The sequence below is a fragment of the Hoplias malabaricus genome, chromosome 1 (assembly GCF_029633855.1).
Source record: "Hoplias malabaricus isolate fHopMal1 chromosome 1, fHopMal1.hap1, whole genome shotgun sequence".
NCBI classification, from domain to species: domain Eukaryota; kingdom Metazoa; phylum Chordata; class Actinopteri; order Characiformes; family Erythrinidae; genus Hoplias; species Hoplias malabaricus.
In genome coordinates, this window is record NC_089800.1 from 76,986,216 (window position 1) to 77,014,088 (window position 27,873).

A 27,873-nucleotide genomic window follows, 5' to 3' on the forward strand; every position below is an offset into this window, starting at 1 on the left:
TGAATGCCTTCTCTAACAGGTGGTTCTTTATTTAGGTGATGGGGCCGTAGTTTTATGATCTACGCAACACACTACGTAGGAAGCAGGAAGACATTTGGGAACATATCCCAAGTGTTTCACTGAAAAGGACTCTGTTCATGTGAGAAACCGAAACACCGGTGTGTAGCCCTATGGTGGTCTACTGCAGTTCGTTTGTGTTCTGGGTTAATGCGGTTTCTGTAGGTGTAGAAGATGACGGCGGTCAACGGGTCTTCTGTCCGAGCTCGTGTGGTCCTCCAGCAGTGTCTCAGCGCCAGGCTACAAACTAAACCCACGGAACAAGACAGCGAGGCCCAATGGGCCGAGGTACACTCTTTATTCATCTCTCAGAATTCAAGTGTACATTTCAGGTAAATGTAAAGAGTAAAATAACCTTTCCAACGGGTACCTGTACTGCAAATATTGGCCGTCTCCTCTCATCGATTAAACCAGAAAAAAAACTCATCTCTGTTCATCTGAATGACATATTTACAAGTTGTGTTTTTTTCCCCAGACAGAACCCTTAATGCTTAGAAAGTGGTTTAAACATAACTCTACACCTTCACATTCAGTCAATATGTGTGGATATGGAATTAGTATCACCTCCACCCACCCATCCACCACTTGCCTACTGCTGGAAAGCCCTGCCCCCAAACTTAATAGGATTGGTTCCTTAGATATATGACATCAGAAACCCTGGCTGTCTGAATTTGTGTTTAAGAGTTTTTTTAAACACTGCAGTTTCAAAGCGGAAATGCACACCCATGGAATTGACTTTTATTTCACTTATAATACATATTCTTGAACAAACAATACCACACAAACAAGGTTAAACACTGTATTTTCACTGAATGGGAATCTTTATTAGGAATCCCACTTCCTTCTCAGTTTGTATGTATATTTAATTCAATAAAATGTAAACAGAGCCCTGCAGAATGGTTTAATATGAATTGCACCATTCTGGAGGAAGGTACACATTGTGAACGTGGTGATAGGTACAACACGTCTGAAAATTTTGAAACTTTAAAAGCGGAAATCTTAATATTCATTCATTCATTCATTATCTGTAACCCTTATCCAGTTCAGGGTTGCGGTGAGTCCAGAGCCTACCTAGAATCATTGGGCGCAAGGCGGGAATACACCCTGGAGAAGGCGCCAGTCCTTCACAGGGCAACACGCACACATTCACTCACACCTACGGACACTTTTGAGTCGCCAATCCACCTACCAACGTGTGTTTTTGGACTGTGGGAGGAAACCCGAGCATCCGGAGGAAACCCACGCAGACACAGGGAGAACACACCACACTCCTCACAGACAGTCACCCGGAGCGGGAATCGAACACACAACCTCCAGGCCCCTGGAGCTGTGTGACTGAGACACTACCTGCTGCACCACCGTACCGCCCTAATTTTAATATATATCTCAATATAAAATTATTTCTTACCTGCTAAAAAATAAGGCCATTAAGTGGTGATTTTCTAGACAGGTATTAAGTCTTGGACTACACAGCATTTTGAATTGTGATTTTTCCATTGAAAGGAAAATATAGTACTAGGCTTAATCCCTGTCTGGGGAAACCACCCCTAAGGGTATTAGGATAATAATGTGGTGGATTTAATTGGAGTTTACAATGTGGTCACCTTCCTCCAATTTCCTCTCACAGTCCAAAATCACGTTAGTAGATGGCTTGGCGACTCAGAAAATGTCCGTAAGTGAGTGTGAGTGTAAGTGTCTGAAATTGTTGTTTTAATGTGAACTAATAGTAGAAGCACATTTTCACATTTACGTTTGTGGTATGATATCCAGTGGGAGGAAACAGGAGAAAACCCATGCAGACAGTGGGAGAACACAGCAAACTTTTTACAGATAGTCACTTGACATGGGATTGAAACCACAACTCCAGGATTTTGGAGTTGCGTAACAGTGATACTACCTGCTATGCCACTGTCATAACCACAAAAATGTTGTCAAAAAATAAAATTCTAAATTAAATATAATTGCATAGAGTGTAGGTTCCATTCATCAGAAGTGTAAGTGAATATTGTTGTTTCTTCACTCTCGTAGATTAACAGAGGAATGGTTATCTACATCTGCTTCTTCAAAGGTGCCACTGAAGACATGATCCCCAAAATGGGTATGGCATTTTTGTAAAGATGTTAATGGTACTGAGACATGTGTAAACACTGCAGAGGAACTAACTGACTGAATCACCTTTTGTTTCCACTCAGTGAACACTCTGCTGAACATGAAGCTTTGTGAGACAGACTCAGGATATACTTCAGTCCTCGAATTACCTGGCAGTGTCCTCGTTGTACCTCAGGCCACACTGGGAGGAAAACCCAAGGGGAGAGGCATGCAGTACCACGGTAACATCGGCAAAGAGGACGGACAGAAGCTCTATGCAAGCTTTGTATCTCAGTGTGAGAATGAACTGAGTTTGACTGTGAAGGGCAGTGAAGGTGCCATAGCAGTCAGACACGGAACATATGGCAACAGACAAGTCCTTAAGTTGGATACAAATGGACCCTATACTCATTTAATGGAGTTTTAAGAGCACAATTAAACATCTTTGGAACATCTGTGAATATATGTTAATGGACATCTTGGATTCATGTGTATATGTAACACTGCTGTAGAGTGTTTGCTTTGTACATTCTGGTCTATGGTAGATACATGTCTCATGTAGATATGAAAGACTCATTCTAAGCCAACGGAAACACAACAACTTGTAATTTTAGTATGAAAACACAGTTTTTTTTATACTATATTCCATTTCTGCTTATTGATTCCCTGTATAAATTTTACACACTGCACTTTTAATACCACAGTGTGATTCTTTTATGATGGATAAGTACTGAGTGTGCCTTTACCTCATTGCAACATTTATTGCTTGTAACTTCTAAACTTCTCTTGCTACATTCAGTTAATGTTGTTTTGTGTGGCTTGGCTTTATCTGCACCTTGAGTGAATGATACTGTATAAATGTATGTCAAAAACCACTGATTTTTTGTAATTGTTAGATTGATTCAAGAAATTCAAGAAAGTATATTTGTGAATAAAAACACCCTTATCAAAAGACCAAAACCTGTGTAACATTCAGTTCAAATCTCCATTTAAATCTTAATATGTATTTTAACCAGACTGGCAGGAACAGCTAAATACGTGATGCAATAGGCAAAGAGAACAAAATAAGTAACAAAATGTTTTAAGTGAAGATGTTGTAAGCATTACAGATATAAATCGTTTTAACAGCCACATTATTCACATTTTCAACTGCCAAAGGAAAGTGTTGGCATTCCAAGATGTAGGAAGTGATGTTTTTGCATTTGAGACGCTGAGATCTTTGAACTTTTATTTTAATATACCAGCGCAGGAAGTGACGTAGAGGACGCAGTATAATGCTTTCGTTGACTTGTGTTGGTACACGCGTTCAGAAACAAGTTCGACCGTTTTTAGTTTAGCAGTTTATTTACAATCTATTAAAACTCATCCCGCTGTTGAGCATGCGTAAGCGTATTTGAACGGTTGATTTAAAACTTCGTTGAGTAGCTGGAGTCGTAATTTTTAGGAAAAGTTTGGGCGGCTCATGTAGCGCGAAATCCGGTGCCCGCCAAACTGGGTCTCTGTTGGTGCACGAGAACGAGGCGACATTTCAAACCTGCGCCAGGAGCTCCACTCTCTGAAGAATACTTGTGCTAGTGCATGGATTTAAGCTCCCGTGGTATAAACTGTTAATATTTTGATCAAAATTTTGATACTGTGACATGCAAATATTTGGAGACCACTGGTCAAAATTGTACGTTTTGTTAAAGGTGCACTAAGCGATTTTATTCCAATTTCCAAATTATACAAATGCACTGTAAACTTTGAAGAATACAATTCAATAAGTTATTTTAGCAATGGCTTCAGTACAATAGCATTATTTATCGGAGAATGTCTATTTCAAAACTGCACTCTGGGACAGAACAACTGAGTTTGTTGTTGTGGTTTGTGTACTTGGCCACTAGAGGGAGGTCAATTTGGCTAAGCTGTATTTCAGATGGTGGAGCAGATTCCACTCCACATACAATTTTATTCAGGGCTGATTCCACTATCTGTGTTCCTTCTGCCTTGGAACATAGCTCTCTGCAACTGAATGTGTATTTTTTGCTGTGGAACGTCGCATAACCGCTTGAAGAAAGGCCTGTTAACGTTGCTCAATATTATTTGCTCTGATCTACTCCTCTCCTAAAATTAAAACCTATATATGATTTTTCCCCCCGAAGGTTAAATGTATTTCCTGTTGAATGGAATGTGTTGGGGAATAATAAAACAAATATATAATGTGCAATAATGTGTAAATTGGTATTGTATTGATTTTTTTTAAATGTTTATGTTAAATTCAGTAAGCAAACAGTAATTGTTAAATGAAACACATTGAGCAGATGTGTGTTCCCTGTTGAGAATTTGTACATAACCTCAGCAAATATAAACATGAAATATTATCAAAACAATAATAACAGCAGGTGATCTTCAAATGCAACACATTTTTTGTTCTTAGCTCCTGACACGAGGCAGAATTTCCACCATTCTCAGTGTTTTGAATGTGAAGGATGAGCTTCAGCATATTTAATGAAGTGGAGCAGTATCTTCGCTTTGGGACGTATGCACAACAGGATAAAACTTATAAAGGGGTGTTAAGGAGGCGCAGTAAGACGTTTCGATGGGCGGGTGAGTGATCATTTCTTTGTAGCATGCTGGCTAACTCGACCTACAATATCCTTCATATTATTTAGAACAAAGACGTAACCATTTTTTAAAATTTCTGCCTGTATTTTATAGTCTAATCATTTTAATAAGGCAACACATTCAGTGGTTTGTAGAGTGGTCAGTTCCCTACTCAGGATAAACACAGTGCCTTCTGTTCTTGAACAAGGTCCTAACATTGCATTAGTATCTGCCAAATGCCATTAATATTAAGTTTACTTATAAGTTAAAAGTATTTTTTTTTCCTTTGTGTAATATAATTGTAATTCAAACATTCACCTGTTCTTTTGTCACTCTATGGTAATTGGTGTGTAATATTAAAAATGACAAGTCATTTTTTTAAATGTAATTATTAATTACTAAAAAAGTAAGTGTTAATATGCTATGGTCACGATTGCTAACATCAAAATCACCATCTTTAAATCATCTAAACCTAAACAATATACAAAATGCTCCTCAATGCACATGCTTTTGCAATATCTGTTCCTTGATGGAACTCAGCAACAAATAAATAAACAAAATTTCAAACTACTTATTTTTAAGTTATTTTTGTTGAATAAAATGACAGTGGTATGATTTTGAATTACATGTTAAATTAATTTTACACAAAAAATGCTTTAAACTTATTTGCGCTACTGATTTTCTTACTTACACCTAATACACCGTAAACAGTAAGTTTAAACCACTTTTATAGCACTCTTTAAGCAGCTAAAACCGTACAGATGCAAAAACTGGAGGACACTAAGTAAATCTCCTTTCTTGTAGGTGGTGCTCTTTGGTACATAGATGGCAAACGCCAGCGTAAAGTTCTCCGCAGTGAAGAGGAGGTTAGAGCAGTGTTGGAGGAACAGCATAACAACCGCAACCACGCAGGCCGAAAGAAATGCCTGAAAGCCGTTTCGGCTCTCTATTACTGGCGCTCGATATCCAGAGACATCTCGGAGTGGATAGACAAATGCGAGGGTTGCTCCTACCCCTCCAACCCTGTCATCCCTTTACAGTGCATTGTTCCTGGCTGTGAGAGCTCTGGACTGCTAGATGATGAGGAGGGAGTCACTTTTCACCGGTATGATTTATGCTATGTTTACCAAAATGTGCAATTTGCAACTTAGCAGCTTTTGACCATTAACTTATTGACAGGTTCCCTTTTGGAGAGCCGAGCAGACTCAGCCGTTGGATCAGCTTCGCTCAGAGGGACAGATGGTCTATCAACAGCAGATCAGCTGTATGTTCCAAACACTTCGCAGAGGACAGCTTTGAACGAAGTGGTGACAGAGTTTGCCTTAAATCTGATGCTGTGCCCACGCTCGAACCATTTGCATTTCCACAAGAGGTCAGTTTTAAATAATACCTATATGATTCAAGACCTGTTTGGACAGAAAGATCAAATCCAAGCGATAGGCATGACTGATTTGAGCAGAGCAGTGCAAATAGCAACAAAACATCATATTTTTCACATATAAATTCAGATTGTGGGTTCAGTCTCTGCCTCAAGTCATTGTCTGTGAGGAGTTCTCCCTGTGTCTGTTTGGGTTTCCTAATGGCCCTCCGGTTCCCTCCCACAGTCCAAAAACCTGTGTTGGTAGGTGGATTGACTATTTATAAGTATTCTCAGGTGTGAGTGTGTGGTGCCCTATGATGGACTGCTGCCCTGTCCAGGGTGTGTTACTGCCTTGCACCTAGAAATTCTGGGTAAGCTTCAGACCCACCGTGACCCTGAAAAGAATGATGTGGTCACAGAAAATGAATGAATCAATGAACTTGACAGTGATAGGCCTAGATGTGCTGGATATAGGTCATAAGACTGTGGTCCTGTGGTGGTCCCTTTCCATTGATTATTGGGGTAAAGGGTGGTTTGTAACCTGCAGGGTTAGAGAAGGACTACAGTCATTAACTATAAACCTACAACTTTGTCCTGTATAATAAATGAACATGATAAAATGGCCAATAAATATGTAGGTACCACATAATAAATTGGAAATTTGGTATACAGGAGTGATCAGTAAGTTAATATAAAGGGTATATGCTTTAGTAATGTCACCAGTGAAATTGTATTTAAGCCATTTTCATATTTAATTACTGAAACAGGTCAGTAATGAATGCTGGGTCGGTGTTTCTGTGGAATCCGTGGAAGTTGCCCACCCCTCAGAAGAAGAGGATTCGGTTCATACTGAGCATCCATATTCCAAAGGAGAGGCCGTACAGGCCAGCACAAACACAAGCAGCTCAAATAATGCCCTTCTCATCTCCACATCTGAGCCTTATTTCAGGAAGTATGATGCTGTGGAGAAATATCTGCGTACAGGTGTGTACAACAGCACACCCTACTGCAGGAGAGACGCTGTCAAGAGATGTGCCAAACGCTTCTGTCTTCAAGGTGAGTGTAATATTTTTTTGCCTGACAATGAGAAAGAAGAGAGTTCAATCACTGGTGGATTCAATTTGTCAAATTTTGAGGACAGAATCAAAACCAAGATTCTTATAGATAAGAATCTAATCTGATTCAGTTACATTTTGAAAACTAGTATTGGTGAGTGATGGAAAGACTTGGTAACACTTTACAATAAGGATACATAAATTTATAGTATTTAAGCCTGTATTAAATAATTAGCCAGTACTAAATGATTAAGTAAAGTTAGAGTTAATCATTAAGTAATGACAGAAACAACAGCATACTTTATTTAAGATTTATTTTAATCCAAAAATAATGCAAGTTAATGCTAGTGCTTGTTTATTATCATTACTTAATGATTAATTGTGACATTATCTAAACTAGGACTGGGCAATTAATAAAAAATTAATTGAAATCAACATTCAGAACTTCTAATCGACATAATCTTGTCTATATCGATTATTTTTATTCTGTTACTGTGTGTTCATGTACTGTCCCTTTAAAACTCAGCTACAAATATGTAGTCACGTGATTCTGCCCCTATCTGCCACATGGAAGCATCCTAAATGCAGAGGCCGACCGAGCGTTTTAGTACCAAAGAAAAACACTGCATCTGTGGTTTGGACGTGCTGTGTTTTTGACTTTAATTAAGACGACGCTGAAAAAAAAGAACTCAAACGCAGCGACCAAAGCACAATCACATACCAAATATAAACAGTGCTCAAAAAAAAGAGAGATAGCTCCAAGCAACATTAGAAAATCTATCCCAACTTTTAAATTGGAAGCATTGTTGTCATTTGTAATGCAATGTGCAGTTGGTTAGTGTTCTACACGTATGGACAATGTCCACCATTGACTCAGAAGTGCATATTGTTTACCACAATAACAAAATTTATCATGATAAAGTTTTTACATTTTCCACCTCCCCAAAAACAAATGTAATTGAGCTTCACTAACTGAATAGGTTAGTACCTGGAATATTTTAATAAACCACGTTTTGTATGAAATATAGTTTAAAAAAAAATCACAAGTATTCAAAATGTTATAAAAAGGCCTTCCCCCATTGTTACATTAAACCATTCTTTGATTTTGGTTAGTCATGTCAAATCATCATTTGTTGATTCGTTCATTTATTATCTGTAACCGCTAATACAGTTCAGGGTCACAGTGGGTCCAGAACCTACCCGGATTCACTGGGAGCTAGGCTGGAAAACACCCTGTCTCAGGGTGAATCATGTCAAATCATTGTTTATTATTGTCTTTTATTGTTAGATGGAGTCTTGTGTTACCGTCACGGATCCAAGCTACGCCGAGTTCTTCGGAGCAGAGAGGAAGTCATAAGTGTGCTGAAGGAGCACCATGACCAAAGAGGACACTTTGGTTTGAAAAGATGTTGGAACTCGATATGTGAGCTTTATTACTGGGGCACGATTACGAGGGACATAGAGGAGTGGATTGGTAACTGCCGCTTCTGCATGAAGATGGATGAGTCTGCACAAAAATATCGTTGTTCTGTTTACAGCTGCAATAACCACAACGGGCCTTTGGAGAGAATGCTGGGCCTGACCTTTCATCGGTGAGAGTAATATAATTTTACAGTCAGTTAAAGCAACACTAGGTAAGATTTGGTATCTGGGCTCCTGGGCTCCCCCTACATGTGAAGAGTGTAATTCAGTTTTACAGCACTATCCTAAAGCTGCAGCATTCCTTGTAGGCTGGTGTAGTGGTTTGTCATTTGTTCTATCAGGAACTATCATTAAAACCCATGTTGCTTTCACAGCTTCCCATTTGATGACCCAGAGAGACTTAATCAGTGGATCAGAAATCTGCAAAGAGGGAACTGGAATCCACGACCCAGGTCCGTTGTGTGCTCCACTCACTTTACAGAAGACTGCTTTGAACACTCAGAGGGCTCTGTCTGCCTCAAACCTCACGCCGTCCCCACTCTGCTGCTCTGCACCTCAAAGGTAAACAGTTAGTCTTTGCTGTGCCTCCAATCAATGTGGCACTTTCAGTTATGGTGGTAGTTACGCCATCAATATGCTCAATGAATGTCTGTATGTGTGCATGCCCAGATATGTATTGACGCTCTCTCTTGTGTAGTCCTCCGGGTGGACAGTCATTCCTGGTTGGGAGTACGCTGTGCGCCTTTGGCTGCCACTTCTCACCAGTGTGTGTGTGGATTGAATGTTGAATGGAAAGGTGTTCTGTGCAGTGTTGATTTTAAAGTGTCCTTGGATATCTAGAAAGGCGCTATATAAGAGTAACTATATAAAATAAATAAATATTAAACATAGACGGCATATCTCCTCACAGGATAACGAAGGGGACGACTCTACCTACAGTTTGGATGACAGGAGTGGTTCTTGCGAGGGACAGGATAACACAAATGCTCAGCAAGCTTTTTTCTCCAAGTACGATGCCATTGAAAATTATCTGAATGGAAATGGCTATCCAACAGGGCTCACATCTGTGGAGAAAAACACATTCAGGAGACTCTGCTCCAGATTTGCTATCCATGGTGAGCCTTATTTTTTAGCACTACACATCAACTTGGTAGTGTCAAGCAAGCTTTCTCAAGGCTTAGGGCTTCAGGAGCTGATTAGAAGGCCTATGGTATGAGGAACTGACAGTGGAATCAACAACTGTAAGGTTTTGAACAAAACTGGGACCAGTTTTGTAGGAAAACACATCACTCTAGGCCTTCTGGAGGTTCATGACATATCACTGATTTCCACATCATTTCCACTAACGAGGTTCGAGAACCTATATTGACAACTTTATTTCCATCCTAAATTGGAAACATTTGGCATGTTTTCAACAACATAAATTGGTTTATGAACCAGTTTGCTGGAGAGCAGCAAGGTTCAAGAATCAGAGTCCTTTTGGTAGAAAAGGGCTATGACTGCAAGTGTTAATGCTAACTTGACCAATACTTTCAGTCAGTTGTTAGAAAAGGATAACAGCAGGTCTAAACCAGGGCTCTATACTGAAGGAGTCACTGTAAAATAGCTACAGAAAAGTTTAAATATATGTCTGTTATATGCTTCAAATAAAATATTTGAAATGATGTGTATCATAACATGTTTGTAACAAGCTTTAAATATGAAATAGGGTTAGAACAGACAAAAATATGTGTAAACACTAAAACCCCTAAAAGTATACTAGCAGAAATATATTTGTAACTTATTTATAACATTATTTGGAAAGGGACAGGTTGTTGAGAGAAAGGTTATCTTCTTCTCCTGTGCTAATGAGAACCAAATTAGTTCATCCTGTCCATTTCAGATGGCTTCCTGTTTTACACTTCCGGCCGAGGTGTCCAGGAGCATGGAAGACGCAGAGTGTTGAGGAGCAGAGAGGAGGTGCAGTCCACTCTCGGTATGTACCACGATTCCATGAACCACCTCACCCTGGAGAAGTGTTTAAAGCTCATCTCCAGACACTTCTTCTGGGGCTCCTTGAAGGCAGACATAGCAATGTGGATTCAACGATGTCCTCAGTGTTCAGCCTCTGGAGAGTCTACTGGCATAGAATCTTGTGCTAGTCCTGGAAGCCCTGAGGTGTCTGAACTTCTGGAGCCAATGGAGGACCAGTACAGGTTAGCCTTGATTTGAAAATACTGTTTTCATCTTATCCTAAATGTCCAGGTGTGTTCTTTGTCCAAAGTATGTTTACTTAGCTTTAAATCTGAATTACAAAGCCAATGATGTCTTTACTATTAGCTTTTATTCTATAGAACTGACCAAATATAGACTTCAAGATATCAGATTTTGTGTTGTTGTATTTTTCATGCAACATACACAAACATCCAGGGTTTTGTTAAAAGGGAATTCTTGTTTCCATTAATATAGAACCTGTATGGTAGCATACAAATGTATAAACTGATTCATTTTTAAAAAAATTGATATAAATAATTCTACTAATTAATAGAAAGCCATAATAAAGTGATGTAACTAATGTAATGTATTCAAAATGATAAAAAGAGCTATATATGATTCTAAATTGACTGCTAATGCTTGGTATATCTAAAATTGTCTACTTTAGTCTAGTTATACCAGCTCAGATGAATGGGGCAGCCGAAAACGACCTGCATCTGTCCATCTTGGAGGTGTCCGGTGAGCAGTGTCTGATTAGTTCCAGACTCCAGAGCCTTGCTCCATGTCAACCTGACAGTATTACACCTGATGGAACAGTAACAATAAGAATGGACTCAGTAGCTAGGTATATAAGTGTATGTTGTTAACCCTTTATTTATGAGTGTATAAGGAATTTTTCATCATGATATTAAAATATCATAAAATGACCTGAGTGTCTGCCCTAGGGCACAAAATAACCAGGTCTGTATCTGTTAACATAGGGTTTTTAAATATTCAATGTGCTTAAAATTTCTTCCCACTCATAGCTAACCCCACAGTTCACTATTTATTCTATGTATATAATCCATGCATAAATATCCAGTAAGCATCATCAGTAAGCATTCCTTAAATTTGTTTAGATTTGTGACATTACAGTGGTCTTCACAGTAAAGATGATCCCTTCTCATCTGCATACACAGTTGATCTTGACCAGGCTTTAGCTCAGGATCAAACAGTATTTCAGTTTTAATATTTTGTGATGATTTAACACATCTCATGAGGCTTTAAGTGGCCATCAATGGATTTGTAATATTTACAGTAGGGACCTGTTATGTTTACTGAGTTTTCTGTAATTTCTGTTTTCTGTAAAAGAAATATATATATTTTAACTATGCCATTATTCTTTGACTTCTCACCATTTCCAGTGGTTCTAGTCAGTCACCTGAAGATTTTACACAGGAGCGGGGAAAATACAGCTTGAGAGCGAGGACTGTTGTTCAGCAGTGCACACACGCTTTGCTGCAAGTTAAGTCTCAAGTTGAAGATGCTGACTCAGAATGGGTGGAGGTATTTTATTCAGTTTTTAAAGCATTATGCTTTTTTTGTATAAACATGACCACCACAAGGTGGTGCAGCAGATAGTGTCGCTGTCACACAGCTTCAGGGACCTGGAGATTGTGGGTTAGAGCCCCGCTCCGGGTGACTCTCTGTGGGGAGTTGGTGTGTTCTCCCTGTGTCTGAATGAGTTTCCACTGGATGCTTCGATTTCCTCCCACAGTCCAAAAAAGACACATGTTGGTAGGTGGTTTGGTGAGTCAAAAAGTGTCCCTGGGTGTGGGTGTGTGAGTGAATATGTGAGTGTGTGCCACCCTGTGAAGGACTGGCTCCCCCTCCAGGGTGTATTCCCGCCTTTCGCCCAGTGATTCCGGGTAGGGTCCGGACCCACCGTAACCCTGAACTTTGATAAGCGTTTACAGATAATGAATAAAAAAAAATGAATGACCACCACAGAGCAGGCTTTTTTGGTTGGTGGATCATTCTCAGCACTGCAGTGACACTAATGTGTGTTGGCATGAATAGCTGGCATGAATAGACATTGTTTCCACTCTCTGGCCACTCTATTAGACAAACCTTAAAGTGACACTGCATCACTCAGAAAATGCAATAGCAGGTTTTATTAGATCATTCTGTTATATTATTAGTGTTCGACATTGTCAAATTATAATATTGTACAGTAACATGCTCCAGTATGCTCAGTCCACTAACATGTTTTGTCTACAGTCAACAGGAATTATAGACTGAGTAATACTTTAAATATACTGCTTTCTTTTTGCCTTTTAGATTCACGAGGGAATGGTGATCTATGTGTGCTTTTATAAAGGTGCTATGGAGACCATCATTCCCAAAATGGGTAAGTGAATACCAGATAAACCACAGGGAACACTACACTACATTGACGTTCAATGTTTTAAAACTCAAATGCCACTTAGACTCACCACACAGGTATTGGATGGACCCCAATCACTCTATAAAATATGGTTCAGTTGCTGCAAAACCCAGTGCTGCGAAATATGCAGCCCTCTAGCCAAGGTTGCTACATGAATTCTCCAAAGTTTCTCAGTCTGTTGCAATTATTTTCTATTGAGATTATACCAGCTGGATGTGCACAGTGTAGCATCTGCATGGATAGTGGGTAAAAGTGACTGAATTTACTACTTATAATGGGATTTCACAAACTTCTGGAAACAGAGTGTACCTCAAACATTTCTTGGAATTTGTGCAGAAATATTTTTGATATTGTTCTGTTCTGAACTTCACAGTGGATACTTTGCTCAATGCAAAGTTCTTCCCAAGCAGCACTGGGAGTTACCTTTCCATCCTGGAGCTTCCGGGAAGTGTGTTGATCGTTCCTCAGGACACTATGAGTGGAGTGGTCAAAGGTAACATAGTGCAGCACCATGAGGCTGTGGAGCCATGGAAAGGCCTCCGCTTATACAAACAATTTGTCTCTCTGTGTGAGAAAGAGATGTCCGCGTCCACAAAGTGCTCAGAAGCTGGAGCCGTGGTTAGACACGGAGTGTATGGAAACATGCAGGCGATATACCTCAACAGCAATGGACCCCTCACTCATGTAATTGAATTCTGAATCTGTATCGACAGCAGTGGAGTTCTTCGTTAACCAGATGTATTAAGATGTTGTACCCTGGAGAGGGCAATCACACCTCTGGACAGTCTTTCACAGACAATCAACCTATCAAAATGCATATTGGACTGTGGGAGGAAACCAACACAGACACAGAGAGAACACACCAATCTCTTCACAAACAGTGACCTGAGGATCCTGGAGCTGTTTTGCAGCACCGTTTGCTGTAACACTACCATGTCTCCCCTACATTAGTGTATTATATTAAAGGTAGGGTATTTTCTGAGTTACAGTATTGTTTTGGATGACATTCAAAAAGCAGTTAGGGTTTAAACAATTTATAGGGTCCTTCTACAAATGTAATAAATCATTCACTGAATTTCTGAGTGTTTTTATCTAATGACTTATTGTACAGAAAATTACAGACTTTTATTTCTAATAATAATTGGAACCAAGGGGTCATGAATTTTTCCGACATTGAGTTATCTTAAAGTGCAGGTTAACCTACCTGTGACCATCTGAGTTTTATATTCAGTGTTGATAAAAGTAAAATATTAACTGCATCAATAATTTGTTTCAGAGTAGTGTACACTTATTATAGCAAGAATTATATATGTATCTATCACCAATACTGTTATCAATTTTGATTCTTTGAGTTTCTCTGGAACCGTATTTCACATATTTTCACTGAACTGCTTAGTTTATTTCAAAATGTTGTTGTTGTTGTTGTTTACTCTTTTACACACGTCCTGCATGATGCAACCCTCCTATGTCACCTCTCACAGAGAGTGACTCGTGGTGGAGATCAAATTCAGGCATTCCTGGCCATGGAGACACTACCCCTCTGTTTATTTCATATTGCTGTTATGGTGCAGAACTTTGGAAAAATTGCTTTACTTCACCTTTAAAGAGTTGTCTCGTTTGTCGGCAGGTGTCAGTAAAGAGTCATAAGCGCCTCAAAGTGACTCAAACAACATACGAATAATTCGTAAAAAGGCTGTGTCCCAATTGGCTCCTTGCTCACTATTTAATGCACTACGTAAGTTATAAAACGAGACTGCGGGGGTAAAAGTACACGCTAAACTCTTATTAAAGAGACATACATTTTATGAATGAAATTTGTGCCGAATATAATGCACACTCTGGATATAGAAGCCATTATTTGTTACTACTACTTAGGGCACTAGATAGGGTGTATGTGGGTTATTGATACTGAGTTGAAATTAAACACGGGCAGGGTAAACACTACACTACCAGACATTGCAGGTTACCGAACTCGTGGTAAAAAGTGGGCTCCGCAGTATTTAGTATATGCGTTTTGGTGTTTTTACCTCGAATTAAAGTGAAACGGACTGTGGGGAATGAGAGTAAACGCCATTATGAAGCTCTTCTCTGGCTATTACTGAGCAGCTCCACGTCCACACAACTACTGTCAGAACAAACTGGACAAACGCGGTATAACAGCATTTATTTATCGTTATTTGCCATCTGCTGGACGGATACTTAGGACCTAAACCAAACACCGGCGTTGACAACTTTTGGAACGACGTCTTACAAGCGCTAAAGTTAATTTCAGTAAGGTTTGCTGTCTAATGGAAGATAGCTCTGTTGAGGCTACTTACACACAGAGACACAGCTGCTCCAATGTTACTGTTCGAAGTCGAAGGACGTGCACAAAAGAGAAAGACAGAGAGAAGCAAAGAGCTGCAGTACCTGAAGGGCACCGAGTTCCTCTTCTCTCTCACACAAACACTCAAGACGTCAACGGGACTCCCGTGAAGAGACAGTCTAATAATGTCCCTCTGTGTCCGTTGCTATGTGTGGCAGCTCTCTCTTTCTGTACCCGCTTCTTTAGACTCACACAGCCACCACACGTATGGTAAGAGGTCTGTTTCTCTTAATATGTACACTGTATTTACACACATGCGTCAGGCAGAACATCTTTGCATCTGTATCCAACTCCACTGACCATACAGGTGTTCTTTTATCTCTTCAAGCACAGACGAATCCATCTGTTGCTTTGAATCCTTTGTTTGCCCCTTTTCACCCTGCTCTTCAATGCTCAGGACCACCAAAGAGAAGGTATTATTTTGGTGGTGAATCATTCTTAACGGTGCAGTGACACTGAGGGGGTGGTGGTGGTACAAATGGATCAGACACAGCAGTGCTACTGGAGTTTTTAAACAACTCTGTGACAGTGCAGGACTAGAAGACTACTGTGCAGCTACAGATGAGCTACTGTCTCTGACTTTACATCTATATGATGGACCAACATGGTAGGTGTGCCTAATGGACTGACCAATGATTGGAAACTCCAGCAGCACTGATGTGTCTGATATCCACTCATACAAGCGCAACACACACTAACACACCGGCAAGTTGTCAGTCTCACTGCAGCGCTGAGAATTATTCATTCGTTCGTTTATTCATTGTCTGTAACCACTTATCCAGTTCCTTACCCAGAATTATCATTCATAAGGCAGGAACACATCCTGGAGGGGGCACCAATCCTTCACAGGGCGACACACACTCACGTCTACGGACACTTTTGAGTCGCCAATCCACCTGCCAGCGTGTGTTTTTGGACCGTGGGAGGAAACCGGAGCGCCTGGAGGGTGCCCATGAGGACGCTGCGAGAACACACCAACTACTCACAAACAGTCACCCGGAGCTGGACTTGAACCCACCTCCAGTGGTTTTCCAGTCTTTGCTTTGAGGATTTGATGTCTTTGAGCCTCAAGATCACTGTGACTATTCCCCAAGTTATTGGATGGCTCTCCATTACTCTAGTTTCAAAGCTCCACAGTCCAGTGCTGGATGTATTGCAACCCTCTAGATATTAAACTCATAAGCAACTGCTCCAGAGCATTCCTTTTTATTTCATGTTTTCTCTGTGGATATCTTACTAACTTTACAAGCCCAATCGAATTATGTCTGTGTCCAGCATAGGCCTGATGAATTCACTTATAATCTGTTCACTATCTAATAGTAGGGGATGTGCAGATTATATGTGTGTTGTAACATAGATCTATAAATAATATATGAATGTGACTGTCTTTTGTTTACAGTTGGGATGAGACCCACTTTGGGAAGATGGGGAGTTATTATATTAACCGCACATTTTTTTTCGACGTCCATCCACCGCTTGGAAAGGTCAGAGGAACCTGAATTCTTTGTACATTAAAAGTGGTCCATTTCTGTTAATAAACAGGGTAGCAGATCACTGATAAGCACATAACACCAGAGCACGCTTTTTATGGCACCTGTATCTGATAATATAGTCTATCTGTACCCTATGTACGTTTACATAAATTGTTAATGTATTGTATTATCAACATTTTTTAAAAGATGGTAACAAAATGCATTTTAAAGGCTTGGACTAATCCTTGCGAGAGGATGAACAACCATCACGATTTTGATTAAGTTAATCTGTGTATATTTAACATGGACATTTTGCAGATTTGTCAAGTGTTATGTGTGAAATGGTAAAGACTCCATGATCAATTTTTAAGACTTTTTTTTTAAGACAATTTTTAAGTCTTAGTCTTAAGTTGCTTGGGATGCTTGACTAAAACAACTTTAACGTACACAACTTATTTTTTGTTTATTCAACTCAGATGCTGATTGGCCTTGCTGGATATCTGACTGGTTATGATGGGACCTTTCCTTTCATCAAACCAGGAGACAAATATGAGCACCACAACTACTGGGGAATGAGAGGGGTGAACACATTACGTGAAAATCCTTGACACTTGGAAGATTTTTAAATTAGGAATTTATCTGCTATGTTGTATAACTTAACCTCTCTTTCTATACATGAATATATAATAACTCTAAAAGTATCAAAGAGCTACTTATAATTCTTATTTTTTTTATGGTTTCACTGGTGTAAGTTGGGTCTAACTTTTGGTTTTTATTACAGTAAGATAAAATGTTTAATATTTTAAATTATTTTTATTGTCATTAAATTCTTGCCATTAATAAAAATATAATAAAATAATGTCATAGTTTATAGTTTATACAGTCATATCAAATTGTAGTCTTTATGCATGCATTATATTAAAAATATTAGATTTCAACAAATAACAATAAAAGAAAATAATACACCCTTTAAAGACCTGCTTTGTGTGTTCAAAAAGTGTCTATAGATTTAAAACTCAGTACAGTATAGTGATACTTACTTATGTGGGCTGTAATTATCATTTCTGTTATACAAATTGCTGATGGTTTGATGTTTGTTCAGTTCTGTGCAGTTCTTGGTTCCTGTTTGCCACCCTTTGCGTTCCTGGTGGTACTGGATTTGTCCCATTCTACTTCGGCTGCTCTCATTGCAGCTTCTCTACTCATTTTCGGTCAGTATGAAAAAGTATATTTGCTTAGTTTCTTTGTGGTAAAAATGCATAGTGGTTGGCTAAATGCCAATAAATAAACAAATAGTATGTAAATAAACTGTTACTTTGATGAACTTTTCCGATTAACAGACACTGGGTGCATCACCCTCTCCCAGTACATTCTGCTGGATCCCATCCTCATGTTTTTCATCATGGGAGCTGTGCTAAGCATGGTCAAATTCAACCAGCAAAGATTCAGGTAGAGATATTTATATCATCCATTCCTTTATTGGTGATTAACTAATGTTAACTAATGCTAGGTTATAGTCATAGATACTGTGAAATCATTTCAGAAGCTTAGTGTTTGCAAATTTATGAATTATACACTTTTCATTGTTTACTTAGTGTTTGTTACAGGCCCATTTATGCTTCTCCTTCCATTTTGTCATTCTGATAATCACAGGCCTTTCAGCTGGTCCTGGTGTCTATGGCTGCTTCTGACAGGGGTGAACCTCTCTGGATCTCTGGGGGTGAAGTTTGTGGGGCTGTTTGTGATCATTTTAGTGGGCATCAACACTGCGTGGGACCTCTGGAGGCTACTAGGGAATCTCCATCTGTCTCTGGTGCGGATAAGGACAAAGTAGCGGTGGGCATTATGGCCAAAATTTTATACCATGGTAGTTGAAGGTATATTCAGGATATAAAATGCATTAATAGAAGATTCAAGAAAGCTGTCAGTTGTATTATTATCATTATAATCAGTATATAATATTATTTTTAGTTACCATTACTTGTAAGGCCCTATGTGTGATTATAAGCTCAGGATCTCCAAAATTACACTCAACTCTTCCACATAGACGCCTAGTCTTATTGTCTTTTTTAGGGTTATTCCTAAAACCAGTATTTTTGTATATGTTATTTATCATGATATTTAATACTTGGTTTATCTCAGTCTTATCTGTTTGAGAGAATTTACTGTAAATTTACAGAATTTTGTAATGTTTGGGTTTTTGTTCTTCAACATTATTTCACTACAATATGCAGCATGAATTATGCATTTATATCATACTGCTCTTCAGAAACACTATGATTTTCAAACAATCCTGACAATCCTTCGTCCCACCTGTAATGATACATATCTGGCAGAAAATAACTCAACATATTGTGTCAGAATACATGCAATTATTTATATTTTAGTTCCTCTCACCTTCGAGACAAGTCACCAGAAGGAGATTTTCCTTGTTCTTAAACCTGAGAAATGATGCTCTAAAGAATATTGTGGCTCTAGAGACTACTGTTGTAGGGGTCAAGTAGGCATGTTGGTTGGAGTGTTTATTTAATGAAACTACTGCTGGATATGTACTTCAGATGCCCAATATATCCACACAAAATCTTATAATTATGCTGTTTATACTGTATTATTATATATTATATTATTTTAAGGATAAATGTGGCATATTACTGATCCCAGGACAAACTAGAGTTTTGACAATCTAACTTGAGGTTCACATGCTGTGTGTTTCTCTGCAGGTGGATTTTGCTAAGCACTTGATTGCCCGGATTTTTGGGTTAATAATACTGCCCTTGTTCCTGTACACTACAATATTTGCTGTTCATTTCATCGTCTTAAACAGAAGGTATTCAAAAACCTTTGTGCTATGATGTAATCAGTGACATTAAAGTAGCAAGTTCTACTTCCCTTTAATGACAATCTAACTGCAGTGGAATTAACTAAAGTCCTTATATCCTCTCCCTCTGCGTAGTGGCCCAGGAGACGGTTTCTTTAGCTCTGCTTTCCAGTCACGGTTAATTGGAAACAACCTGCACAATGCCACGATGCCAGAATGTGAGTAAATCTCTAAATAATTTAAACAAGTTTATAATTTATTTAACACAGTAAATTAGGATCTGTTAAATATTTTCAACATAAAAAAACTAATGCCAATTCTGATGTAAAGAACAGTTCATATCCAATATAAACTTAATACATTAGGGTAGGAGAGATGATGCACAATGCAGTAGACACAGACATCAAGTAGATATATGAAGATATTTGCCAAACACAGATGGCCAACAGAGAAAAACAGACTGCATCTGAGGCTTCAGTGAACGATAGAACCAACGGCATATGTTCTTATACAGTTATAGCAAAGTCTGTGTGGCCAGGTGTGAACCTTTCTCCAGGTGATTTAACAATGAACGATAAGTAATAGTCTAAACAAGCTCAAAATTAGAGATACTAACAGATGTATGATGCTGTCAAATTATCAAAATTTCGTAGCCACCTTTTTTTGGTCTTGTTTTTTTTTTTGGTATCTTTTTTTATAGACTGTGTATTTTTTTGTCAAAACATCAAAAACAACCAAAAGATTCTATACAGTATACTTTTATTTCCCACCCACAATCAGATTTAGCGTATGGTTCCATAATAACAGTGAAGAACCTGCGGATAGCTGGAGGCTATCTGCATTCTCATTGGCATCTTTACCCAGAGGGAGTAGGAGCCCACCAGCAGCAGGTTTGTACCTTCCTGTACATATTAACATTGATATTAAAACGGAGGAGCAAACGTCTTGCTGTTCTATGTCTCTGTTTATTGACATTTGTTTGCTTTGTATGGTTTGTTCTTTGTTGAGAGAAAGTATTCTTTAATTCAAATATTAAATTTGAAGTACATTTTGGTTAAATCAATGATCACCTATTTTTACCGGATTGCCTACTGGGCCGGCCTAGAAGAGGCATTTGCACTGACTGACTGACTGATACCTAATGTTGAAACGCATGCGCGAGCAGAACTGTTAATTCAGCCGTTTTTCACAGACTTGCTCCTCGCAAGTTGAAGAAGTGCGTGGTGTGCTGCTACTCGCAGCTTCACGAAGGGGGGGCTGGGGTGCACGCGCCTCTCCTCGCAACGTGACTACACGGGGGGAGGGTGCTGTGCGCTGCCTCGCACACAGACTTTAGCGGCAGAGTGGTGGGAGAGAAAAAAGGCTTGAGTATCAATCTTTTTCCACAAGTATTGATCAATACCAATACCAGCGTTGGTATCGATATTTTGATCGATCTGCCCACCTCTAGAATTGGGGACACGCTTGCGCTGCTTCAGCGCTGTAGGTCCACAATCCACCGTGGTGCAGCTCTATTTCTTTTTCTGGAGCCTAGAACAGAAATGTGTTGAATGTTGTTGAGGTAATATTTATCATAGTGTCATTTAACAGAAAGTCATCTTGTCTGTCCTTATAACGACATGAATACACGGACACAGTAAATTACATCGGCACAGCTTTTTGTTTAACTTTACACTAAAACGGGCCAAATCTCTGGATTATTAAAGCCAGATGTTACTCAAAATTAACGAGGCTGTGAATTTGTTACAGCACCGTTTTATCAGTCAGACCCTTGTTGCTTTCTGGTAAACGAATTGCTTTAATGTCGTCTCAACACGGTGCTTCAGTTTTGTAGCTTTGTATGAACAGAAAATAACAGGCTTTCCCTGATCATACACACTGTCAGCAACTGACAAGATAAACTATTTTTATAGTTTGTTATTATAAACAAAAGCATTGATATGAAGCACCAAATGCCTAGTTTCTCTTTGCTCTTGTTCGTAAGTTAAACTAACTTCCGTTTAATCCTACTTCTCCCTAACAGGTTACTGCTTATATGCACAAAGACTATAACAACCTGTGGCTAGTAAAGAGACCTGACAGTGATGGTGAGAGGATTGTTTTATATATAAATCATCTGTGCATATGTGCACTCTTCTTAACTCCAGTAGATGTTACATTGTGGTGCCAATGTGTTTTTGTGTTCTGTGGCATTTGTAGATGACACAGGGACTCCAGAGCTTGTCCGGCATGGTGATATAATTCAACTAGAGCACAAAGAGTGAGTGTGTTAGGTTCAGGTTCTTTTATTTATTCAAATTTTTTCTATATTCTAATTTTATTCTCAGTGGTGTTAATTGTGAAAAATCTCTGCATTTACCCTTGTGTAAAAGAAATGTAGACACACCGTCCAGTGTTTTTTCATCACTGCCCTAAAGCTTGAGGAAATATAATAAAAATGCAGTGCAATATTTTGAGAGCCAGTGCTATAAGACATTAAGATTGATGACTTGTATGTGACTTTCTTTCCAGAACCACCCGGAACCTCCATAGTCACCTTCATGAGGCACCGCTGACCAAGAAGCACCTTCAGGTCACAGGCTACGGCATTGTGAGTTGGACTATCATTACATTTCTTTTGCCATAATGTCGTACTTTGTATTATACTTATGACCATTTTTATAATGTTTCTAACTGTCTGATTTGCTAGAATCTCTTTAAGCAATCGTTGCAGGCATGTGGGTATATAACGACTTAGAAAGTGCAAATAAATACGTGCATTTTGCATAATGCTATTTTGAAGTAAACCTCATTGTATTTATCCTTCTCTATTTTCAGAACGGTACTGGAGACACTAATGACCTTTGGAAGGTAGAGGTGTGTGGAGGAAAGAAAGGTGACCCGGTGAAGGTGTTGCGCAGTAAAGTCCGCTTCCTGCACCGCACCACTGGCTGTGTGCTCTATTCTTCAGGAAAGACCCTCCCAAAGTGGTGAGAGTATGGTCTTTGGTGCGGGGAAAGACTTGACTTTTTGGCTTTTAAAACCAGTTTGTTAAACCATCAGTTAGTCAATAGCAAATTCACAAATGAATTAATGACATAGGGTTCAAGAAAAGAATCCATCACTGCAGAATCACCAGTGAAATGACGTCACGCCCACATCATCCACAGATACACGGCTCCTATTTATACACCACTTATGTGTGTTCTGATAAAATAAAAACACACATAGAACACACACAACGCTCAGAGCCTTTGTGTATATACAACGAAAAATAAACAGAGTATGGTTAAATAAGAAAGGGAGGAAGCGAGCTGATCCATTTTCATTTGGCCATATGAGCTGTATTATTAATTATTGAAAGAGGTTCTCACAAAAGTGGTTGCTCCAGTAGCTAGATAGCATACAAAATGTGTGTACTGTTCAGTAAACTACTCTGCTCAAGGTATTCTACTTTGTTTAAATACATTAAGTGTAAAAGTTTATCTCCAGGTGTTCATATTTCTATTGTCAACTTTTTTTAAAGGGGCTGGGAGCAAGCAGAAGTTACTTGCAGTCCATATTTAAAGGAAACACCAAATTCTCAATGGAACATTGAAGATCACATCAACCCCAAAAGTAAATCTCTGATGGAACTATTTAAAATATCTTGCTGCTTTATGCTTGTCTGATTTTGATATGGATAACAGGTTATTCTTTGGTCTCCACAGTGCCAAACATCAGTTTGCATGTGCTTAAGCCATCGTTTCTGGAGATTCTACTGGAATCCCATATTGTCATGATCAGGGTAACACAAGCCACAAAATACAGCTTAAGAGCATACATACATATTGATTATGGTGATGTTGCAGTAAAGTGTGAAGTACAGTGATGCATTTTTTGTATGTCTTTTAAAAGGGCAACAGTGGCTTGAAACCTAAAGACAACGAGGTAAACTCTAAACCTTGGCACTGGCCCATCAACTATCAGGTATGCTGAAACTATCACACGTTCCACAAAGAAGACAGCATCTATCAGTGGAATGAATCCACTCTCATCTGATCCTCTTTACTGTGATGCTTAGGGCTTGAGGTTTTCTGGGGTGAATGAGACAGAGTACCGGGTGTATCTGTTGGGGAACCCTGTGAGTCTTTGCTTTTCTCCTTTTTCAGTTCAGATGGTGGTTCAACAAGACGTTATATTTGTTTGGGTTAAAAGCTAGCAGTTAAAAAACAGCAACAATTCCATTGTGCTCACTGCATGCCTTAATCAGCTTAAACATTTTCTAGCCATACTGAATTCTTAAATAATTACAAATATACAGGTTTATGGAGGATTCTGTGAAGAATAAAAATACTACTGACATAAATCAGGGTACAGATGGAATGTTAATATTGTTTTTACCCATGCAAAATCTACTTTGACAGACAAGGCATACTCTGTCAGAAAGGCATATATGCACATATGTATCAGAACATATGTACCCACCCTTCCTCCCTCCTTCAGGTGATCTGGTGGCTAAACCTGTTCAGCCTGGCGCTGTTTCTGGTGATGGTGTCTGTGTGCTCTATAGCCTTACAGAGAGGTGCTAAGCTAGAGGGAGCTAAAAGAGGTAAGTAGCCAATGCTTCTCTTCTGGATGCTGTGATTTTGAGCCTTTATTAATTTGTCAGAAGGAAACAATACATGCTTATAATTAATGCTTTTTAATATAGAAATGCATTGAATATTTAATGTGGGGAAATATGACGATAGTATCATATATGTAGCCATAGCGCCTGAACCCCAGAACTTGCAAACTCGGTGAAACTAAGCAGGTTTGGGGCCTGGTGAGTACTTCAATGGGAGACCTCCAAGAACAATTTGGGTGGCTGCTGTGTGGAGTGACAGGCACACTGTACTAAATCAATTGCTCAGTCCTTCAGATGACATGTAAAACTGAGGTCCTCGCTCTCTGAGGTTGTATAAGATCCCGGGCATTTCCTCAAAGTGTCAGGGTCTTACCCCAATGTCTGGCTAAATCTGCCACTCTAGTCACTTCTGGCCACCTGATGATCCACATTTTTAAATAACCTGGCTAGGTCACTCTCTCTGTCTTATCCTCTCAATTCTATCAGGATCTGTTCCCCGTGTTATTCTCTACCATTAACATAGTTGTTTCATTCTTGCAGCTCACTGCCAGGTTCTTATGGAAGGTGGTGGAATGCTTTGCTTGGGCTGGCTGCTCCACTACCTGCCCTTCTACGCTATGGGCCGTATTCTCTACTACCACCACTACTTCCCTGCGATGCTCTTTAGCAGTATGCTTACAGGTATTTAGGAACATGGCCATTGGGGCTTTCTGCGAAAAGGATATATATATATTATTCATTATCTGTAAGTGCTTATCCAGTTCAGGGTCGCGGTGGGTCCAGAGCCTACCTGGAATCATTGGGCGCAAGGCACCCTGGAGGGAGCGCCAGTCCTTTATTTATATCTATCTATCTATCTATGTATCGTTACACTTATATAGCGCCTTTCTAAATACCCAAGGACGCTTTACAATCCACACTGCTCAGAACACTCAATCCAAACATATATATTTGTCATTTAAATTTGGTAGCATTGTGTGATGGAGTGTGGAAATGGACATATTTCCAAATCTTTCCACATCCATTCTCACATTTATCTTAACTTAATAAGCCTTTTCTCTCTTTGAAGGAATAACACTGGACACATTACTGCAGAATGCCGACCTCTTGTTTAATCCTGCCGTTTCGAAATATATTTTAAGAGGAGGTCAGACAGTACTCCTGGGTGGCATCCTCTACAGGTGAGTGCACAGACCAGCTTCCTGATCATCTTCATAACATATGGACATACTGTTTTTTATTTTTTTTTAATCAGAGAACTTTATCTTTCTCCATGTGCAGCTTCTACCTGTTCTGCCCTCTCTCCTATGGCATGAGGGGGCCGTTAGCTCATGACCCCAAATCCTCCATGGCTGGACTCCGATGGTTGGACTCCTGGGAGTTTTAGAAGGCCTTGGAATAGCAGGGTCAGGGAAAAGATTTTTTTTAACAACCCACCAACTAGTCTAGTGACTAGCAAGCTGCTAACGTATAGTGTGTTACATTTAATCTATTTTTAAATCCCCTTTTGGTAAATTCACTACATTATTTTAAGTTTAATTTTATTGGTTTAATAAATCTAGTTCTTCTTTTATTCACTGCATTTTAAGCAAGCCTAGTTAACACATAAATAAGGATCAAAACGCAACCTGACACTATTTAGTGCATTTCACTACCTGGTACTTTTACAAATGGAGGTGTTAATTAGAATGTGAACAGTATAGTGAAACACTGTCTAAACCATTTCTATTTGGAATTTTTACTTTCTGTATGAGTGAAGTAAACATCCAAAAATAATGAAGTGCCTTTTAGATAAAGTAAGAAAAAATGACTGAATGGAGTGATAAAGCAATAGAGTATTAAGTTGTATTAAGCTGAACCTGTCACGTTTGAAACTGATAATGATTTCACTGGCCGTTTTGGACGTCTACCGTATAGTACAATATTTACTATTTGTCTGGACCATGCTGGTACCATCCTTTCTTAACAAACATGAAATATGGTTATGGCTTAGTAAGGCAGTTGTTAAGTTTAGATGGTTATGACCTTAACTTCTAAAGGTATAAGGTAATTAAGTTGTGATATTACATCATCACCACAACTAGGATATTGTCAGAGGTTACCCATCTTTCTCTCACACATTATTAAATCATGGCTTCACATTAGGATCATGTTCTAACATGCACAATTACCTTTATCAAGTTAGGATGCTACCAGCAGGAGTCTGATCCGTGTCCACAAACTTGGATTTGTGTTTCCTTTTGAATTCTAGAGAATAGCATTTGTTTGTCTTGTCTTGTTTTGCTTAGTTTGATTCCATGGTTTTAGGACTGATATTTAAATGGAATGTTTTACATCAATACAAAGAATAAATACTTTTACAAAACATCCTATTATAGTACGTTTTCTCATTGGGTCATTATTTTGTAAAGTCATATATGCCTTGGTTTAGTATTGGCTTATGGTGTGAGTTTAAAATGTGTTTTAAAAGAGATGTACTTCCAGGTCAAAATAAATAAATAAATAAATAATAGAGAAAGGTTCTGGGCTAGTTGAGCAATTTCAATTGATCAGTACTGGAAGGAGAGGTGAAATAATATTGTGCTGGATAAGCTCCATTCTCCTGTGCCATGTTACTGCTGTTTAAGACAAGCAAGGTCAGAGAAACCTGTTTAAATTGAGTTTCAGTGGCATTTATACAGGCTTTTATGTAAATTATTGCTAATAAAAATGTCACCAGAAGCTGTTGTAGCTGTCCTTAATGTGGACAAATTGTTACTTGTGAATGAAAAAAGTAAAAAATAAAATAAATCGGGTGCTCCGGTTTCCTCCCACAGTCCAAAAACACACGTTGCAGATGGATTGGCGACTCGAAAGTGTCCGTAGGTGTGAGTGTGTGAGTGAATGTGTGTGTGTCTGTGTTGCTCTGTGAAGGACTGGCGTCCCCTCCAGGGTGTATTCCCGCCTTGCGCCCAATGATTCCAGGTAGGCTCTGGACCCCCCGCGACCCTAAATTGGATAAGCGGTTACAGATAATGGATGGATGGAATAAAATATATATAATTTTTTTTCTCCCCCAGAGTTTGACAAGGTTTCCCAAGAGGTGTTTATTAACGATATAGCTTCACATATTGAGACGGCGCTTTTAGCAGTAAAAGCTGCATACCTTCTGTCTGTATCATGTGCTGCTTACAAATATAGTGGAAACCTGCTCACACACTATACCTGGCACATATGCTGTGCAGATGCTGGGCCTGTCTTACTACTTGATATTATTTTGTCCACTTATTACTGCACAGAGATAATATAAAGTTGAGGAGGATACATTTCATATTGTGAAAAAAAAGATCCCCTGAAGCTGCCATATTCTATAAACATTGGTAGGTAGACTGTGTGATGCCCGGTGAAGTGTGTTCCTGATTTCAGGTAGGTTCCGAACCCATGGAATGAATTTCACTTGTTTTTAATTGAACAATTAATTTCAGATCCTGGTAACATAACCAATGTATGATACAGGTTGAACCTGAACCATGTGAAAATGATAGACAGATATGCTTTTGACTTTAACACTGGATGCATGTAGTGCCAAGTCCCAAGTGCATATTGTTGACATGGGGAAGAAAACACCTAATGAACATGTTTTAAAGATCCATTCAGTGAAAATGTAGCTTTGACCCTTGTTCAAAT

The 27,873-nt window shown here is 39.0% G+C and overlaps 3 protein-coding genes across 7 annotated transcripts; all 3 read left to right on the forward strand.

Annotated features, from left to right (window-relative positions):
• The first annotated feature begins 52 nt into the window (after nucleotides 1-52).
• Nucleotides 53-3,095, forward strand: LOC136699217 (D-aminoacyl-tRNA deacylase 2-like). Its single transcript, XM_066673746.1, has 3 exons — nucleotides 53-345; nucleotides 2,086-2,155; nucleotides 2,250-3,095. The coding sequence occupies exons 1-3, from the start codon at nucleotides 232-234 to the stop codon at nucleotides 2,570-2,572; spliced, it is 507 nt and encodes a 168-aa protein (XP_066529843.1). The 5' UTR covers nucleotides 53-231; the 3' UTR covers nucleotides 2,573-3,095.
• A 325-nt stretch (nucleotides 3,096-3,420) lies between these two features.
• LOC136699223 (uncharacterized) lies at nucleotides 3,421-13,663 on the forward strand. The gene is made up of 13 exons (XM_066673758.1): nucleotides 3,421-3,742; nucleotides 4,562-4,731; nucleotides 5,533-5,833; nucleotides 5,908-6,100; nucleotides 6,856-7,144; nucleotides 8,432-8,735; nucleotides 8,940-9,126; nucleotides 9,476-9,680; nucleotides 10,448-10,760; nucleotides 11,207-11,383; nucleotides 11,943-12,084; nucleotides 12,859-12,928; nucleotides 13,338-13,663. Exons 2-13 carry the CDS (start codon nucleotides 4,614-4,616, stop codon nucleotides 13,661-13,663), a joined length of 2,625 nt encoding a protein of 874 aa, XP_066529855.1. The 5' UTR covers nucleotides 3,421-3,742; nucleotides 4,562-4,613.
• Nucleotides 13,664-13,798: 135 nt separating this feature from the next.
• pomt2 (protein-O-mannosyltransferase 2) lies at nucleotides 13,799-26,556 on the forward strand. Of its 5 annotated transcripts, none has more exons than XM_066673796.1 (21): nucleotides 13,799-13,930; nucleotides 16,729-16,813; nucleotides 17,278-17,382; nucleotides 17,904-18,012; nucleotides 18,142-18,250; nucleotides 18,455-18,614; nucleotides 19,522-19,628; nucleotides 19,755-19,837; nucleotides 20,400-20,509; nucleotides 21,643-21,706; nucleotides 21,819-21,879; nucleotides 22,131-22,209; nucleotides 22,437-22,588; nucleotides 23,125-23,216; nucleotides 23,309-23,385; nucleotides 23,496-23,567; nucleotides 23,662-23,721; nucleotides 24,084-24,189; nucleotides 24,748-24,888; nucleotides 25,277-25,388; nucleotides 25,489-26,556. In XM_066673796.1, exons 2-21 carry the CDS (start codon nucleotides 16,754-16,756, stop codon nucleotides 25,592-25,594), a joined length of 1,965 nt encoding a protein of 654 aa, XP_066529893.1. In that variant the 5' UTR covers nucleotides 13,799-13,930; nucleotides 16,729-16,753; the 3' UTR covers nucleotides 25,595-26,556. The 5 variants fall into 5 exon arrangements, with proteins under 5 accessions (XP_066529893.1, XP_066529902.1, XP_066529876.1 ...); XM_066673805.1 differs by lacking the exon at nucleotides 13,799-13,930 and adding an exon at nucleotides 14,671-14,699; XM_066673779.1 differs by lacking the exon at nucleotides 13,799-13,930 and adding an exon at nucleotides 14,810-15,539 and having other exon boundaries at nucleotides 25,463-26,556.
• The last annotated feature ends 1,317 nt before the right edge of the window (nucleotides 26,557-27,873 follow it).